The following is a 17,921-nucleotide window of genomic DNA, read 5'->3' as shown; positions in this document are numbered from 1 at the left end:
TTCTTCGATTTAGATTTTGATTGATTTGGTTGATTTGATCTTCTGATTTTTCCATTTTCAATCAGAAATTTTTCTCAGTGCACGTTTCCAAAACGTTGACAAAAGATGAAGCTAATTGTACACAAAAAGAATGGTTTTAAAATATCTAAAAATTTAACTAGATATAAATCTGAAAATAATTTTGTTTTACTATCAAAATAATTAAGTAGGACGCTCAAACTGATTGCTAGAATGTTAAAACTTTGCAGCATTGCGCATTATGTTTGAATGTCCTACACAATTATTTTGATGGTTCAATAAGATTATTTTCAGATCTGCATTTAGGTATTTTTATATATACTTTAACAAAATCGTTCTTTCCATGTAAATTATTGAATTCTCTTGATGAAACTTCTATATCAGACTCTTCAGATCAGACCAGACAGAATAAGAATGCTAAAATGGAATTCTTGTATCAGGAAACCAACTGACTCTTCCGCTCCTGGATACTTTAGCTTATAAACCGCTCGGAAGAACTTTCCCCGTAACTCTTCGACGAGTAATAAGAACAGATGGGCTCTGCTTCGTATCAGAGACTGATTTCACGTGTTGGTGTCACGTATGAGTTCCTCTTGAGGGAATATAAATAGGTGCCGTGCGCAAATATCACGGTCGTTGCTACCGAGACGTGCCACGAAAGCAATTCGCGAACTCAAGTCGAATGACCTAATCCGCGTTTGGCGATGTCTTAATTTTATGTCTCTTTGTAGTTGCACGTATAGACTGATTCATAATTTCCATCTTCTCTTGCCTTATTTACTTTTCAAGGCTAACTTCAAACAATATGAATCCATGAGGAAAAAAGCTTAATTAAACATATAAACATGTAAACTGTTTTTAAATTTATATTATTAATTTATTATTAACAGTTAGACTTTAAAAGCTTGTGATTCTCTTTATTATTACAAATTATCTCTATGGTTCAGAATGTTGAATTGATATTTATATACATTATACTTTTTTTTCTAAAAAAAATTGTAAAGGTCTATATTCGTTTATTCATTTAAACTCGTTAACGATTTTTTTGTTAGTTAAAACAAATTATATATAGTTTTTTTCTGGTGAGACTGTATTACATTTTGATAATGGCAAATTCCGTGAAAAGGATAAAATATTTGGAAAAATTGATAAATAGTTTAAAAGAATATTTTTTGTTTAATGCTGGTTTAATGTTGAAACATTTATATATCTTTCAGTTAATTAATAAGCTTTGCAACATTTCAAGCTCTAGTTCAGTTGCTAAGATATTTAACATTCGGAATGAAAAAAATTGTATTCGAGCACTTATTCGCCGAGGAAAAAAATCAATTCCAAATTAGTCGAAGAATCCCTGGGTGAAAGGAACAACAAGAGTGGCAGGACATCCCATATACGACTTGTTGCTCGCGTCGACCTCGATGAAGTTCATCAATCACGTACTTTCTCAGTTTGTTGTTTCTTGACTATTAAAACGAAGCTTTAAAACACAATGAGTTAAAATTATTATATCGTATCTCCTCAATCACTGATGTCAGACAATTTAATTTGATTTAATAGAATTATATATGATATTATTTAATAGTTAGAAGTTATTTAATAGATTCTTTCTAAATATACAGAATGATCAAAACAACCATTTATATGATAGATTTGTATATTATATCAATTAAACTTTTGATTAATGGAAATTTTATTGAAAAAAATAATACTCCAACAGAAATTAATGTTTAAATCAAATATCTAGAAATAATCGTGTTTGATTCCTAACATATTGTTCGAAGTCAACATTGAATAGACATTGAGTACTTTTGTGACCCATTCATTGTATATATACGTATCATTATAGATATCATTTAATTTAATGAATTGCCTTTTCGATGTTATCTCGATTCGCCGCTATCTCTATTATTTCTTTTTTTTATTCCGACATTGTTTCGATGACACATTTCCGGCGCTGGAAATGCGGGTTATGACCGCTCGACCAGGAAGAGACATTCCCAATTGTTTGTGTGTCACGGTGCCGCTTCTAGCGGTACACGATGTATGTACATTGACAAGTTATTGTTATGCGACAGCCGTTTTCTTGCGTCGAACGAATCGACCCGTCACTTGCTCTCGTGCTCTTTCATCTGCAAACCAATGCCTCTCGTGCGTCAAATCAAATAAATAACTGGAAATGAGTATTGCTCGAGAATAAATTTTCATATTTTTTCTGAATATCAACATATTCAGTTTTCTTCTTGCAATTTTATCATTGTTGAAATGCTCTTTCTCCTCAGTCTTCTAGAGATGATATCACTTTTTTTTAATGCAATTATTCGTCATTATTTTTTTCACATCTAGCTTGATATAACGACGATAAGAATTTAATCGTAAACAACATTTATTTCTTGTTAATAAAATTAAATTATTGATGAAATATTGATGAATAATTTATTTTATTAATTACATTTTTTTGTTTTAACCGGAAAAAACCAATAAGGAAAAATATTTAAGTTGTTAAATTATTTTATTTTATTATTTTAGTAATAATTAATAAAATTAATTTAAATGTGATAAATAAATTATTGCTACATAGATGGATCTTTGAATGTAAATGAACAGGATTTATTATTAAGAAAAAGATCAGAATCTGTCACTTTACATGTCCAAATCATTCTCCCGAAGTGCTGTCCTTAATTTTACATGACATTAACATAACAAAATAAATGTCACTCTACGTTATACTTCAACATGCAACCATTCCTCAAAGAATATCAGCAAATAGAAATCGATTTCATCGTTTTCGCTAAATCGAATGAAAGTTACATCATATCAGTGATGATTTCCAGACCTTGCGGTTGACCGCAGTATTAAATGGTGAAGATTCGCGATGATTTCGATCGTCGCGTAGACGATACGTTATCACGCGCTGTCGTCATCAGTTAAATGCGGGACGAGAGAAGATAGAAACATAGATAGAAATAGAAGAGTAAGAACTGAACAACAGATAAATCTGTTTTCTATCTTCTCTGTGCGTGGGCGAATCCGAGAATCTGCGAAGTAGCCGACCATTCGAATGAAAACAAACAGTTAACGATTGGGCGGTTGGTTTCTCTAAAATCCGCGAAATATTTATAGATCGCAGCTGCGATCATGGCAGATCCAATCTAGCGGCAGTATAAACGTATTCCGCCGGATTATACGCGAGTTTTTAGAAATATCATTTGGATCTCGCAGATCTGAAACTCATTCACATCCCGAGATTCACAGATTCCAATTGGCTCTTTATTTCTTATTAAAAAGGAATTTTTTTATTTTATAATTATCCTTGTATCCTTTTTTATTCTTCCAATTAGATTATAATTGCATTCTCATATGTGTACATTTCCTCTCCGTATCCGATTTCGGGATCTCCCTTGTGCATCAACTCTGCACGCAGCCCCTCACGACAGTAGCCCCACATTTCTACGACTTAATAGTGATTTTAAGCGGCACCTCCCCCTCAGAAACCCGCATCGACCTTCGGTACCCTGAAGTCATTAAATGGAGCTCCATAGGAAATGTGCGATGCAGCGCGAACAGCTGTGAAAATTGACTTTTCGGCGAAGCGTAAATGCTCGTTTGCTTCGTAATTCCGTCGACGGATGTCTTGTTCCAGCCGCGATCCCTGCGGTTTTGACAGACGAAACCCTTGATTTACTCGACACCCTTCTCGCCTTCACGTCCGGCCTTGCCTGCCACCGAGCCCTTAAGTATATTTACTTGGGATGGACATACATAAACGTTGTGTTCTCTTCAGATATCCTTGACAGAGGATATATATATAAACTCTGATTCTCCGCATTCAGAGAAAACAAAATAGCTCTGCTATAACTATAATGCGATAATACTAAAATTTAAATATCCGCAACTAGTTTTATAAAATTATAAGAAAATAATTTTGAAAATTATTAAAATATACTGACGATATAAATGTAATGTTGGATTTTCATAGTTATACGTAACCATACGTTAAATAATAATAGTAAAATAATTATATGTATGTACATATATATATATGTACATAAGTTAATTAATTTCAATTTAGAATAGGCTGTGAAAATTATATTTTTTTAGTCTAGACAAACATTTCCATAATAAAATTAGTCGTTATACCATAATGACATTTTTATTTTTTTAAGTACATTTTTTAATGAAACTTACATTATTCCATTCGATTACTACTTTATTCTATCATACTTATTATAAACTGTTAAAACTGTTTATTTTCTTAGCTTGCGCAATTAATTTATTTTTCTCATCGCAACTTCAATAGTTGATACTATTCCTCTTTATTTTTGGCATTATTATTCTTCAATATCTTTCTTATTTTAATATCTTCCTCAAAGTTTAAAGTTTATTGATTGAAGCTGAATACACTTTTATACTTTGATCAATATCAATTTGAAAAAAAAAAAGACAAGTTGGCAAACTTTTGAAGAAAGAAATCTTTTAGAGAAGTGATCACCGATTCTGACTTTGCTCCACTTTAATTTCTCCGTTATTTTTGTTGTTACAGATATCGCTATGGATTGGTCGGACCACGCACTTTGGTGGCCGGCACGAAATCACTGGTTGACCAGAACACGCAGCACTCTGGACCAGTATGGCGTGGCGGCGGATGCGCTGCTGCATTTTACGCCGATGCACAAAACTCTGAGAGTACAATTGCCAGACATGCGATGCCTCGACTGCCGCGTCGACTTTTCCGTCAAGACATTCAACGCGGTCATCAATTTGTGCAAGGAACTCGGTGAGTTGTCGCGAACCTATTGACATCGTTTAAAGAAGTTAGATAGAAACGATAGAAACAAACGCGGCGCAAGTCAATCAAGCCAGCGTGCCTTCGTTAACGACGATTACGAGGAAAGAAACGAGAAAAGGAATGTACAGATGTCAATCGCGATTAATATTGTAAAATGTAGATAGTACGAGATATATACTTGACTAGAAAATTTTCACGTCTTACACTTTATAGCGTTCTTCGTCAAGAAGAAAATTAATTTCGAATAAAAACTCGAGAGATACTCTAGGTATATATTTCAACATGGTATGATGTAATCTGTTTTGTAACATCAGTCTGGCTAGTTTCTATAATTATCTAAATGACTTTACGTCGCTTTGTCTTTTTGGTAGCGAGCCGATTGAACAAGAAATCTTCTCAAATTACGAAATCTTTTATTATGACTGTTTCTCAGCACATTACAAATTTATGAGTATAAATAAAATGAGTATTAATAAAATGATAATCAATTTAACTTGAGATATTAGTATTTTATTTTAGCTTCAGTTTGCGATTATGTTTCAAGTCCAACAAATCGAATTAGCACACAATTTAACTGAAAAATATACTTGCAAAAATTTGCTTATGAATATTATTAAGCACCAAGATTCGCTTCGATCAAAATAAAGATTCTTTCTTTTATTTAATTTAAAATTGATGATAGTTAAAACTTGACCAAAACGTCTATCTTGAAATTTTAAATATGACTTTCGCTAAATACATCCTGCGCTGTGGTTGTATATTCTTTATTATTTTATATGTTTATATCATTAAGACAATCTCTAAAAATTTCTTAAATTTGATTTAAAATTTATTTTACTTGTTATTGCATTTATTTTACTTGTTATTACTTATAAATTATGAATATATTTTATTTACAAGTTATTATGAATAAATAAATGGCAACATGTGAGTTCGCCAAGCACATCGTAATTTCGAGATGGATAAGCGTGTCAGCGGTAATTATAATATTACATATGGTAACGAAATAAAAATGATAAGCTCGCTTTTGTCACGCGAAGGTCGTATAAACAGTCACGGCTGTCGATTCGCCATTGGTGAGCTCGCTTTTTTAATCAAGGAAGTGGGTTAACGCGATAATTCCATCGAGGATAAAACTGACTCTCGAATAGAAGGAAGTACCGTCAGAGATACGAGCTTATCGTTCTACTAATGACCTAAAAAGTAATTCCGCATTTGCGGAAAATATCGCGTTATAACATTGTTTAAAGCAACGCGATTGCTGTCTACTCGAGCTTGTCTCAATCTCACCGTGGCTATTAATGCTACTGGTTTTTATACTTCTGTCGATTATTCTATTAAATAGATCTATTAAATAGAACGATATGAGATCAGTGTGTCATATTCATAAATAAACTCCAATGCGTTGCATACAATCTTTGTCTTATTCCATTTCCTTATAAGAATATATCTAGAGGGAATAAATATCATGACTGTGTTTTTACTTCGCCTTTGATTCCTCGTGCGGAAGCAAAAGAGACACGAGTCTCTATCTCTCTCCTCAATCTAATAATTTTGACTACTTTAACAGAAATTAATTAACATACAAGTCTGTCGTGATTACTGTTACAGGCATTAGACATCCAGAGGAGCTCTCGTTCTGCAAGCCGCTTGAACCGAATCACCTGAAATACAATCTGAAAGATCTGCCGACCAAGAAAAAAGTCGAGCATCAAAAGAATGGGCACTGGAACGTACCGGCCGACACGAATACTTTCATCCCGGCCAGCCAAAGTCCCAGGGGATCTACGGGAAGCTTAGATCAATCGAGCCCATTCATGTGCGCGCCGGTTACGCCTAACAACAGAAATCACAGCACGCCGATCAGCTCTCCCGTCTCGGTAAACTTACCATACATACAAGCGAGATCTTTCTTAACCCTTTCATTTACATGGCTACATGTTTAGAATTATGAAACAAAATATTATTACCATCTTTATATTTGCGAATGTATATTAATTTCTTTTAGTCTTGTATATGTGATTATAAAGATTTTAAACTTGTATAGATAATCACACATCTCTTAATATATATTATATAATATATAAAATCTCGGTGAAATAAGTATTATCATTTTTTATTTCTTATCGTTTGATTTGGTGATAAAAATTATTATAAATACAATACGAATTTGCAAAGTTACAGCTTTCTTGACAAATTTTATTTATTTCAAGTACAATAGATTTATTGTTAATTGTGATTAATAAAAGTAAGAAAGAAGATTTTATTATATATAATGATTTTATTATTATAAATAAAACTTTGTAGCAAATTATTATACATAATTGTATAACAAAAATAATATGCAAAAAATCCTTAAACTTTCTAAAACTTTCTAAATCCTTAAAAATTCTAAAACTTTTATAAATCATTATATGTTGTAATGCACAAGAGTATAAAAAATACTATTTTGTAATTAATAATTCGGGAATGAAAGGAAAAAATGAATTTTTGGAGCGTTTTATTACCATTACGATATATTCATAGAGCGTATTATTATGATATATTGAACAAGAAATTAGTTCCGAATAATATAGACATAGCTAATTTTCAGTCACATCGTAATTATTTTTTACAACATTGCGTCAATGCATATTTTGTGAATACTTATAAATTTCCAGCATACCGGCACATGGAAAAGGAACAATAATTCATCAGGCTTCGGCAGTACCGGTTCCTTCAACGCCAATAACAGCACGATGAGTCTCGAGGCATTAAACGGTGGGCTGACAGAATCCTTGGCGCAAAGTCCGACGTCGATCTCGCCAGAGGTGCGAGTGAAATTGATCAAGCCGAAGAGCCTAATCGAGAGGGCGAGAATGAACGTCAGCTGGCTGGATTCCTCCCTGTCCATCATGGAACAGGGTATCCGCGAATTCGACACACTTAGACTGAAGTTCAAATTCTACTCCTTCTATGATCTGAATCCGAAAACCGATGCAGTACGCATCAACATGATTTATGAGCAAGCCAAGTGGCAATTGCTCGCAGAGGAAATCGACTGCACCGAAGAAGAGATGCTGATGTTCGCGGCGCTTCAGGTATTCAAACATTGTATTTTTTAAATTTTAAATCAACATATTGATTAATGATTATATTAGGAGTAGTGATTAAAATTCTTAAAACGTTTGTAGAAAATGTTTATACTATTAAATGACATAGACGGTTAGAGATAACAACATAAACAAACGTGCTCTGTTCGATACAGTACATGACAGTCTTAGTAATCGTAAGTTACATAATAATTTATCACATTATTCTTATAATAATAGAAATTCTATTATGTCGCACGTAATAAAATATATAAAACTCACTGAACAGGCAACGCATTAAACGTTTACAGAATTATTTAAATAAAACAATTCGAATAGAATTTTGATTTTGAATAAGTTACGAAATGCATTCCATATTCTCAAAATTTTTTTTGTTGAAATCTACAAAATCATATAAAATCCATTTGAATTCCAATCGTCCCACCTTCCACAAGAATCAACATGAAAATCAACATGAAAATTTGCTTATAAATATATGATAAATGCAAATGTATCGTGCAGGCGCGGCGGATAGAGACATTAGAATATTCTCTAATGTCTCTATCCGCCGCGCCACGTATCTCGGTTTTTGATTCTTTCCATTCTTTGTAACTATACGATTCACAGTGCTGGTTCGGTTCTCGCCCATCTTAATATATTTATGCCGCTCCATTGCGAGGGATAAACCCCACGCGACGCATAATCATGCAAATAGCCGCGTCCTTGAACCGTTTGCTTCGCCAGCCGATGTTCCACCATAGTCGTCATGCGACAAACGACCAAGAAAAGATGTGATCATCTCGCCTCGACCCACAAAATATGTTTTGTACTTACTGTCCCCGTCCTCACAATGATGAACAGAGAGGAAAGAATGAAAGAAAAAAATTACAATTGATGTTACCTGCGCTTCTCCGTTACAGGTACAAGTGAATCTTCAGGCGAGCGTACCGCAGCCCACGTACGATAGCAACGGAGCAACTTCGCCCGTTGAAGACGATATCGATGCGGCCTTGACGGATCTACAGGTGACCCTGGAAGGCAGCAACATTAGCAACGGGCCCAGTGATATCACGCAGGTGCCCGAGCTCTGTGACGAGTTGCGTTTCTTTAAACCGAAACGTTTCACATTGAAGGCCTTCAAACGTTATTGGTTTACATGCCGCGATCTCCAGCTCAGGCTCTACAAGAGCAGGGAGGAGGCAGGCGGCTCGGAGTCGCCAGTCTACGTGATCAATTTGCGCGGCTGCGAGGTCACGCCGGATGTGCATTTGTCGCAAGGTCGCTATGGAATCAGACTGGAGGTTCCCAGTGCCGAAGGCATGACTGAGATGTGGATAAGATGCGACAACGTAAGTGGTTTAATTTGAGTTAACGTGGCGTACCGTTGTCAACATTATTAAATTAATCATTCTTAAACGTACATTAATACTTGCCATATATTGGCGTTTGGCCACACGTCAACAAATATTGTTAATACACGTTGCGTCGAAAGTTCTCACGAGTTTAAGCTTCACAAAATGAAAACTATAAGGCTGTGTTCCAAAATTCACCGGCAGTGAAAATCTAGTAACGTAAGAAAATTTACTGCATGTAATCTAGTAACGTAAAAACGATAGGATTTTCAGCGCTGATAGTGAATTTTGGAACACAATCTAAATATTAGAATCTGATTCAATATACAAATATTCGCATTTGAGCTTGATTCTATTATCATTTTTTATCATTCCAGGAACAACAATATGCAAAATGGATGGCCGCGTGCAGATTAGCAGCTAAAGGCCGTACCCTCGCCGACGCATCTTACGAGAGCGAGGTCAACAGTATCACAGCTTTCCTACAACTGCAGAGACCCGCGCCCGCGCCAGCCATCAATCCGAATGCTTTGGATATTGTACCGGAAGACTATGTCGCTCCTCGATTCGCGAAGAAATTCAAAGGAAAGGTAATAAATCGTTCGCATTCAAATAAATCTTCATGATTGAATAATCAAATAATGAATTATCACTGTATTGATACTTCTTTTCTTCTCGTAGTTAGTTCAAAGGATCTTGGAAGCACACGCGAACGTTAAAGACCTGCCCCTTGTTGAGGCGAAGCTGAATTATATCAAAGCTTGGCAGTCTTTGCCAGAATATGGTATCTCGCTCTTCGTCGTGCGATTTACTGGTAAGAGCAAGGATGAGTTACTAGGTATCGCTAATAACAGGCTAATGCGGATGGACCTTCACACTGGCGATCATTTAAAGACTTGGAGGTATAATACTATGAAGGTATGTATTCATTTACGTGTTCTCTCCTATAGATTTTAATTCATGAATATTCCTTTAATTTGACAAAAATGTAATGTCGAAAATCGAAAAGTGACAGACAATAAATAAATATTTTTGCACAGAAAATTTGAAATTGACTAAAATCTGTAATTTAAAAACTTAGTAAAGAATATATCTCTGAATACAAGATGAACGATCTCTTTTACAGGCGTGGAATGTTAACTGGGAAGTAAAGCATATGATGGTACAATTCGAAGAAGAGAATATCATTTTTGAATGCCAATCAGCGGATTGCAAAGTTGTCCATGAATTCATAGGAGGCTACATTTTTTTGTCGATGCGTTCGAAGGAGGCGAATCAAACATTGAACGAAGACTTGTTCCACAAATTGACTGGTGGATGGGCTTAATTCAATACTGCAATGAGTGCATGAACCGAAACGGGTTCTAACATTCTGAGATGATGAGATGCGCTCTGAGCATACATCGCGCTCGTTATGTGCCTGTTCAAGGTCCGACGTTTTTGCATGCTAGTACATTTGTAAAAATACTTAAATCTGGTCGTATTTATCACATTTTAACACTAATATGCTGTAAATAAAATATTTTGTCCTTTCTATGCGCGAGCGGAAGAGTTTTAGCGATTAGTTATTTTTATTCGACAGGAGGCTACTTCAGAATGTTTATCAATGTGTTTACCTTATTTACAAGGTATATTAACAATGTTGACAACCATTATAATCATGGCCTCTTTTCCAGGAAAAAATAATCCGTTTTCTATATTTACAATAATTTTATAAATAGATGTTTCTGAAACTATTTTACAAAGATATACTTTTATACGAAACTTTTTCTACTTAGAGGAATCTATCGCCTTGAATAAATATCGAATTTAGGAACAAATACATCAAGTCTGCACAAATAAAAAAATCTACAAAACATATCGTGGTATTAGGCAACACTTTGTAACAAAGAAAAAAAAATCGATTTTAATCCTTTAAGGAAGCATGAAATCACATAGAATAAAACCGTTCATGGTTCATATATGGCCGTAAATCTTGAAAATTCAATTAGCGATTTTTTTTATGTCTAGAGACTTATTTCTTGTAATCCTTCCTCTCATAATGCGTGTCAGTGTCCTCTTCAGTATCCCAAGGTGCTATACTAACCGAGCTCGACTTTACAACGCAAGAGATCGAATCGTGTAAATTATTTGTTATTTTAATGTAAATTAGATGTAGAAGAAGAAATATATCATCTGTATCTTTATATATTATATTCATAGGAGATATCCCGTTATATGTGTATGTAACCAAAAAAAAGTATAGTTTTGTATATTACTAGGCAGTAACTGTACAATAAACTTATTAATGTATTTGACAAATGTTTTAATTTCTATTCTGTATCTACCGTGCCATGAAATTGACAGCATATGATAATCGGACAATTTGTAGAAAAATATAGAAATTAATTATTGAATAACATTTAACATTAATCGATTAAATTTTCCTCGTATTCGACATGTAGTTTATATCGAATTGTTATAATCTTTATTTAGCAACAATACGTTAACATCCGTGTAAGTTTCATTGATCATGCACTCAAATAGAAAATTAAAAAATATATTAATAAAGACAAGTGTAAACGTCTTCAAAAACGATAGTTTGAAATTGTTAGTCACATAATCTCATATTTTGATTATATAGCTTGTCAATGTATCGATTGATTCTTTTTGCGAATCTTCTTATCCCACGATGATAGGCTGTGGATCTTTCCTTGAGGTATTTACCATCTTCGAGGACGGTTGAGTCTGATTTTCCGAATTTTTTAATGCGGGTTGTGCCCTCGTTACGACAGGTACGTTTCCGGTTCCCGACCCGCCTAGGTTACCGCCTCCACACATCTAATTGCATAGGCAACAAATCGTTATGCTTCTTCAATAATTATTGCATGGAATGTTGCAATTATTCCTCGGACTTATTGTAAATTCCATGAATAATTGCTCGTTCAAAAATAAACTAATTCTTTATAATTTTATGCGAAAATTCTTTGTTTAGGAACCTTGACTGTCTATTGCAAATGTCATTCATCAAGATTCCTGGTTTCTTACTGAAGGTGAATCGGATTATGACAAAGTAATGTAAATTTATCTTTATACATCAAGATAAAGTAGTCTTTTTTACAGATTGTAACTATTACATTTTTCAGAATATATTGAGAACTTTTTTCTAATTGGATTAATAGATAACTGTAATAAATTGTTTTAAGTTACAATTTTATTAAAGATTTGTAAATTGAATTATATATTTACTTATTATCGAAAAACAAATAAAAAAAGGAAATCCTTGTACATTTTATATATCAATTTTCTAATATAAAAACTTATTAAAGAAATTATTGAAGATTTGTATACAAAAAAAGCTTATATATAATATATAAAAAATTCGTATAATTTCTCGCTTTTGTCGACATAATCCACTGTAGATACCAAGAACCTTGAATGTATGCTACTATTATATTGTACTATTATATTGTAACCGGAGTATGACTCGGCGGCGCTGAATGGACGAGCCTTCCGGCAAGGAAGCCTGTTCTATCCTTCCTTGCTCTCACCCACTCGTGACCCAGCACCCTCTCGAGCGTAAGTCTGAGAGTGATGTCCGGCTCGAGGATCTGCCGGACGATGTTCTTTGCCAGCGTGGACACGGTGTCACGGACGCGGGACCTGAACACCCAATTGCGCGATATCTGATCTTTGAGGAGCTTCGGTAGATTCTCGTCGTCGAACGGCATCGTTCCGTTCAACATGATGAAGAGGATAATACCGAGCGACCAAACATCCGCCAATTTTGGATTGTACGGAGTACCGGCGACGACCTCCGGCGCGGCATAGGCCGCTGAACCGCAATATGTTTGGCTGAGAACCCGCCTGCCCTCATGGTCCATGCAGAACCTGGCAAAACCAAAGTCCGCCAGTTTCACATTGAACTTGCGCGAGAGCAATATGTTCTCGCACTTGAGATCCCGATGGGCGATATTCTTGCTGTGCAGGTAGTGCAAGCCGGACGCCATCTGACGAAACCACAGTCGCGACTGTTGTTCCGGCACTACGCCGTTGCTCTTCACGAAATCCAGAAGATCGCCATTATCGGCATAGCGCATGAAAATGAAGACGCGCGGACCACGTTGTAGAATGCTGTGCACCTGTGCTCGACCGGATGATGCGTTAATGGCAGAATGAATTGGACAATTACTATAATCATATTAAAATTGATTCTTTATCGCCCACATAACTTTATTACAATAAAGTTCCAAGAATCTCCTCTCTGTCGTGCTTGAAGTTATTTTCAATACCGTTAAGTTCTATTTTATTCATTTGTATTATAAAATAATGATGTAAACTATGTTTGCTCGTTTGAGAGAGGATTGCTGATTGAAGATTCTTGACCTTAGTCAGTTTTGAAAGAAAAGAGAAAAAGTATGTAACATGAATTTTCACCAGAATTGTTCCTCTTTTATCAATCACGAGATGAACAGAGATTTTTCTAGTTATTCTTACTTGAATGATATGCGGATTTTCTATCTTTGTTAAAATCTCAAGCTCGCGGGGAAAGAACTTGTCTAAGAAATCGTCTGGCGCTTTCTCTTTATCAAAGATCTTACAAGCCAGACGCATCTTTTTCGAGCTCGATCCATCAATATACTCTGCCAAATGGACGGTTGCGTAAGAGCCCTGAAAGAGATGTCTAATTTAAAAAATGAATATTCCCACCTCGTAGTTTTGTACAATATAATAACACAAAGAATCTTTTAACTTGATCTATCTCATGGAGCCTATAAATAAATATAAATTAAGAAAAGAATCAAGAGATTAATTAAATGATGGTTGAAATGAATCACTATCAAAAGAGAGACAAATAAAAAGGAGATCTTCCTATATTTTGCATTATATAAATTGAAGAAAGCGCTAGCTACAGTGAAAACGGGTGAAGACGCAGAAAGAAGACAGTGAAATGTTGAAAGGAATGAAAAACAAATGGAAATGATAAACAACCTGTCCAATCTTCTTGCCTATAAGATAGCCTCGCTGCTCAAGAGCGTTCACCTCCGAGTTTCGAGGGCTGAGTCGCTTGGCCATGCCAATGATCCTTCATCGACCCCTCATCACTGACCCTTCCCCTTCCGAGGACGGGCAGTTAGTTGAGTCTTCGATTGTCTTCTCACCCCGACAAGTGGGAAATGCTTACAGAGAGGCTTCACTGAGAATTTCTCTATCTTGCTCCGTTCGCGTTCACGCGCGTTATTTCTCGGTCGGCAAGTTTCGTTGACGCAATTTTAGCGGTACACGAAGCATCACCGAGTACCACAATGGAATGATGTCTCACTACTACGTCGACGTTTACGGCGACAATGCGGATCCGTTCGGTCATTTGAGGCGATTGCGAGCACTAGAATTTTGGACCAGCTTGTGCCTGGTGCAACGGAAGGAAGGTAAGGATCTGCGTCTCATTCGAGCGCAGCCATTATATTTGGAAGTGAAAAACAATCAACGCGTGAGATCGATTATGCGTGCGGATCTCTGATAACTTCTCACCACACAGTCGCGCAAATCAATCTTTAGACGATTGCCGGTTACTCCATTCTTTTCCACAGCACATTTTATCCAAGAGATATTCTGGAAACATTCTTAAGACATAGGAATATCATCTGGATATTTTTAGGATCGTTTCTTGGCGATCGATGCTATATATTCGTACAAAAAACACATTATTGCTATTAATTTCGTCTAAGTGCGTGATTTACTTCATTACTTGTAACTACATTCTTCAAGAATATTGATACAAGACTATCATAATTTTCAATCGTTCATTATATGATTTTATATTTATAAATAAAAAAGAAAAGAGTGAAGTGTCACAAAAAGAATAAAAGTTAAATTAAATGGACAATGTCCTGGAGTGGATAACAAAAATTGAATAAGAATAAACATGAGAACAAATTTATATTATTAAATACATGCGCACAATATTATTAAATAAAAGTTTATACATGCGCAATAAAAAAATTGTATAATCTCTCAGATTGAAGAAAAATCAACAATCCATAAAATTCCATATTACTTGTATATAAAAAATTACAGAAAAATTTATTAAACATTATACATGAACCTTACTTTTATGTGGATTATATCCTTTTATGTGCATTAATAACTACGTCCGAAAAGTGTATAAAATTTCGGCTTATTTTTGCAACTATGATGAATACATTTTAATTCATTGAGTGGTCTTGTCATTTCTGGCTGATCAAATGGTATACACAGACTCTTGGCGCCCATTAATGATCCACTTTCTGCGCTTTCACTATAATTAATCATAAAATAAAAAATTTAAATTGAGAGAATAAAAAAGGAAAGATTGCTATTCAATATAATTCAAGTACATTACTTATATGTAGTTACTTTTCTCAAAACTAAATTAAATAAGTTCAGATATTTTTTTAATAAAACTCTAATTCACGTTTCAAATTTTCAAATAGTAATATAAAGAAAAAATAATTTACGATACAAAGTCATTCAAACTAACGTAAATTCAAAATGTGTAAAATATACAATTTATTTTTTAATTATAAAATATAAAATATGTAAAATATATATAAAATATATATAATTTACTTTTTTAAAAATTTGTTTTAAATCGATGTTTTAATAATTTCCAAGTGCACCTTTTTTCTTAAATAATGATAAGCAACATATAGAAACATACAAATTTTATTTTATATATAAAAGAAGGAATTTACCTTTTATCTTCCTTACTATCCTCCTTAATCTTATCTTCACATGCTGGATCTCCACAAAAAGGTGCCAACAATAAATTCTTTTTATTAAGCTCGGGGTTAAAATCACTCCACTTTTCTACTTTTTTAATATGCTCGTTTAACTTGCTTTTCGCTCTATAAACAAACAGATGAAATTATTACTCATATATATTATTACTCATATACATTATAATAAATGCTAAGCGATTTTTTAGCAATACCTTGATAATAATTGTTTTTGAACATCATTCAATATTGAAGTTAACGGAGTAATTATGTTATCGTTGTATATTTCGATAGCTGTTCGCTGAAAATTATCCCTTCGTACGACTGTTACTTGATTTTTTAACAAATCCTTTGGACCCACTTCAAGTCTTATTGGCACGCCTTTCAGCTCCCAGTGATTGAATTTCCATCCAGGTGTTCGATTAAGTCTACAATCATTTTTTACTCTAAATTTACCTTCTTGACCCAAATGACGAACTAGCCAATCGCATTTCTTTAGAATATTCTCTTTTGTGTGTTCATCCATGTTCACGGCTATACCGCAGGGAATCACAATGATTTGTATAGGTGCTATATTTGGGGGCAATACTAAACCTCGATCATCTCCGTGTACCTAAATAAATATTTGTTACAAAAGAATCTATATAAAATATAATCATACATTGTCTACACACATGACGATGAATGATTGTACTGACCATTATCATGACTCCAATCGTTCGTGTAGTTAAACCCCATGAATTTTGATAGACAAATGTCTTTTCTTCTCGACCTGCGATACCTTCTACTTGGATATTAAACATCTTCGAAAAGTTTTGTCCTAAATAATGGCTTGTCGCTCCCTGTATTGCGCGACCATTAATCGGAATAAACGCTTCGACAGTAGTGGTATATTCGCCACCCGCGAATTTCTCTTTTTCAGTCTTGCGGCCTTTGATGACGGGTACCGCTAATAAATCCTCGTACACCCTAGCATATAAGTCTAAAATCATTAATACTTCCGCCTCTGCTTCTGCCTTAGTAGCAAACGCGGTATGCCCTTCCTGCCATAAAAATTCTCTAGTGCGTAAGAAAGGTTTAGGATCTTTAAATTCCCATCTCTGTAAACAATAAATAAAATAATTAAAATGGAGTGGAATTAAAACAAGGAAAAAATATCAATCACAATAAATAGCATTTACCACAACGTTATTCCACTGATTGAGCCTAAGTGGTAACTCGGTATCTGACCTCAGCCATTTGGCATAAGCTGGATACATAATAGTCTCCGAGGTGGGCCGTATAGCTATTGGCTCCGCCAAATCGGTTTCACCATATTTTGTCACCCACGCGACTTCCGGCGCAAAGTCTGCTATGTGCGCCTTTTCCTTTTCTAATACGCTGCGAGTAACGAAGATCGGGAAGTAGCATTCTTGAACGCCAGTGTCCGTTATCTCTTTGTCGATGAACTCTTTTATTATCTTCCAAATCGAGAAACTCCACGGACGAAGAATATAACATCCTGACACGTCATAATATTCAATCATTCCGCTTTTCGTAATAACTTGCGAGTACCAATCAGTAAAGTTCTCTTCCTTCTTCGCTTCTAATCCTAATCTTGTTCCTGTTTTGCTTGAATCAGAGTCCTTATTATTCGCGTTTTTTGCAACTTCTTTCTCCGACATCTTTTCAGGCTTAGAAATATTTTGCTTTTCCTTTTTTGATGCCGCATCCGAGTTCACAGGCTTCCAATCTTGACCAGTTAGATTTTTATAGTCACTTTTCAAACTTAAAAGAATTTTCACTTCTTGATCAATAATGCTCTTTTCAGCTTTCGAGCTTTTTAGATTTCGTACTTTGTCACCCTGCTTCTTTATTTCTTCGGATATCTTCTCTGCTTCTGAAATTTCTTGGTTCTCTGGCTTTACCTTGCTTTCAGTAACTTTAGTATCAGCTGGTTTCCAATCTTGACCAGTCA

At 34.7% G+C, this 17,921-nt stretch overlaps 3 protein-coding genes across 3 annotated transcripts in view; 1 reads left to right on the top strand and 2 right to left on the bottom strand.

Annotated features, from left to right (window-relative positions):
- The window catches only part of LOC105617461 (unc-112-related protein-like), a 47,311-nt gene extending 36,757 nt beyond the window's left edge, over nucleotides 1-10,554 (top strand). Inside the window, exons 2-8 of the mRNA XM_012199018.1 lie at nucleotides 4,559-4,792; nucleotides 6,416-6,678; nucleotides 7,465-7,884; nucleotides 8,796-9,224; nucleotides 9,605-9,817; nucleotides 9,909-10,145; nucleotides 10,354-10,554. Coding sequence (XP_012054408.1) covers nucleotides 4,559-4,792; nucleotides 6,416-6,678; nucleotides 7,465-7,884; nucleotides 8,796-9,224; nucleotides 9,605-9,817; nucleotides 9,909-10,145; nucleotides 10,354-10,554 — 1,997 coding nt within the window. The remainder of the gene's footprint in view (nucleotides 1-4,558; nucleotides 4,793-6,415; nucleotides 6,679-7,464; nucleotides 7,885-8,795; nucleotides 9,225-9,604; nucleotides 9,818-9,908; nucleotides 10,146-10,353) is intronic.
- A 1,334-nt stretch (nucleotides 10,555-11,888) lies between these two features.
- On the bottom strand, nucleotides 11,889-14,282 carry LOC105617678 (testis-specific serine/threonine-protein kinase 1). Its single transcript, XM_012199234.1, has 4 exons — nucleotides 14,199-14,282; nucleotides 13,704-13,877; nucleotides 12,683-13,348; nucleotides 11,889-12,047 (listed from the first exon to the last, which is right to left on the bottom strand). The coding sequence occupies exons 1-4, from the start codon at nucleotides 14,280-14,282 to the stop codon at nucleotides 11,889-11,891; spliced, it is 1,083 nt and encodes a 360-aa protein (XP_012054624.1).
- Nucleotides 14,283-15,133: 851 nt separating this feature from the next.
- Nucleotides 15,134-17,921, bottom strand: part of LOC105617677 (bifunctional glutamate/proline--tRNA ligase) — a 7,396-nt gene continuing 4,608 nt past the window's right edge. The window contains exons 6-10 of the mRNA XM_012199233.1: nucleotides 17,146-17,920; nucleotides 16,663-17,064; nucleotides 16,180-16,577; nucleotides 15,941-16,093; nucleotides 15,134-15,498 (exon numbers count right to left, since the gene is read on the bottom strand). Of these exons, the coding sequence (XP_012054623.1) occupies nucleotides 15,348-15,498; nucleotides 15,941-16,093; nucleotides 16,180-16,577; nucleotides 16,663-17,064; nucleotides 17,146-17,920 (1,879 nt within the window). The 3' untranslated portion in view covers nucleotides 15,134-15,347. The remainder of the gene's footprint in view (nucleotides 15,499-15,940; nucleotides 16,094-16,179; nucleotides 16,578-16,662; nucleotides 17,065-17,145; nucleotide 17,921) is intronic.

Source organism: Atta cephalotes (genome assembly GCF_000143395.1).
Source record: "Atta cephalotes unplaced genomic scaffold scaffold00013, whole genome shotgun sequence".
Lineage (NCBI taxonomy): Eukaryota > Metazoa > Arthropoda > Insecta > Hymenoptera > Formicidae > Atta > Atta cephalotes.
Note: the sequence above shows the minus strand (reverse complement) of the source record. Positions and strands in the feature narration are given on the sequence as shown.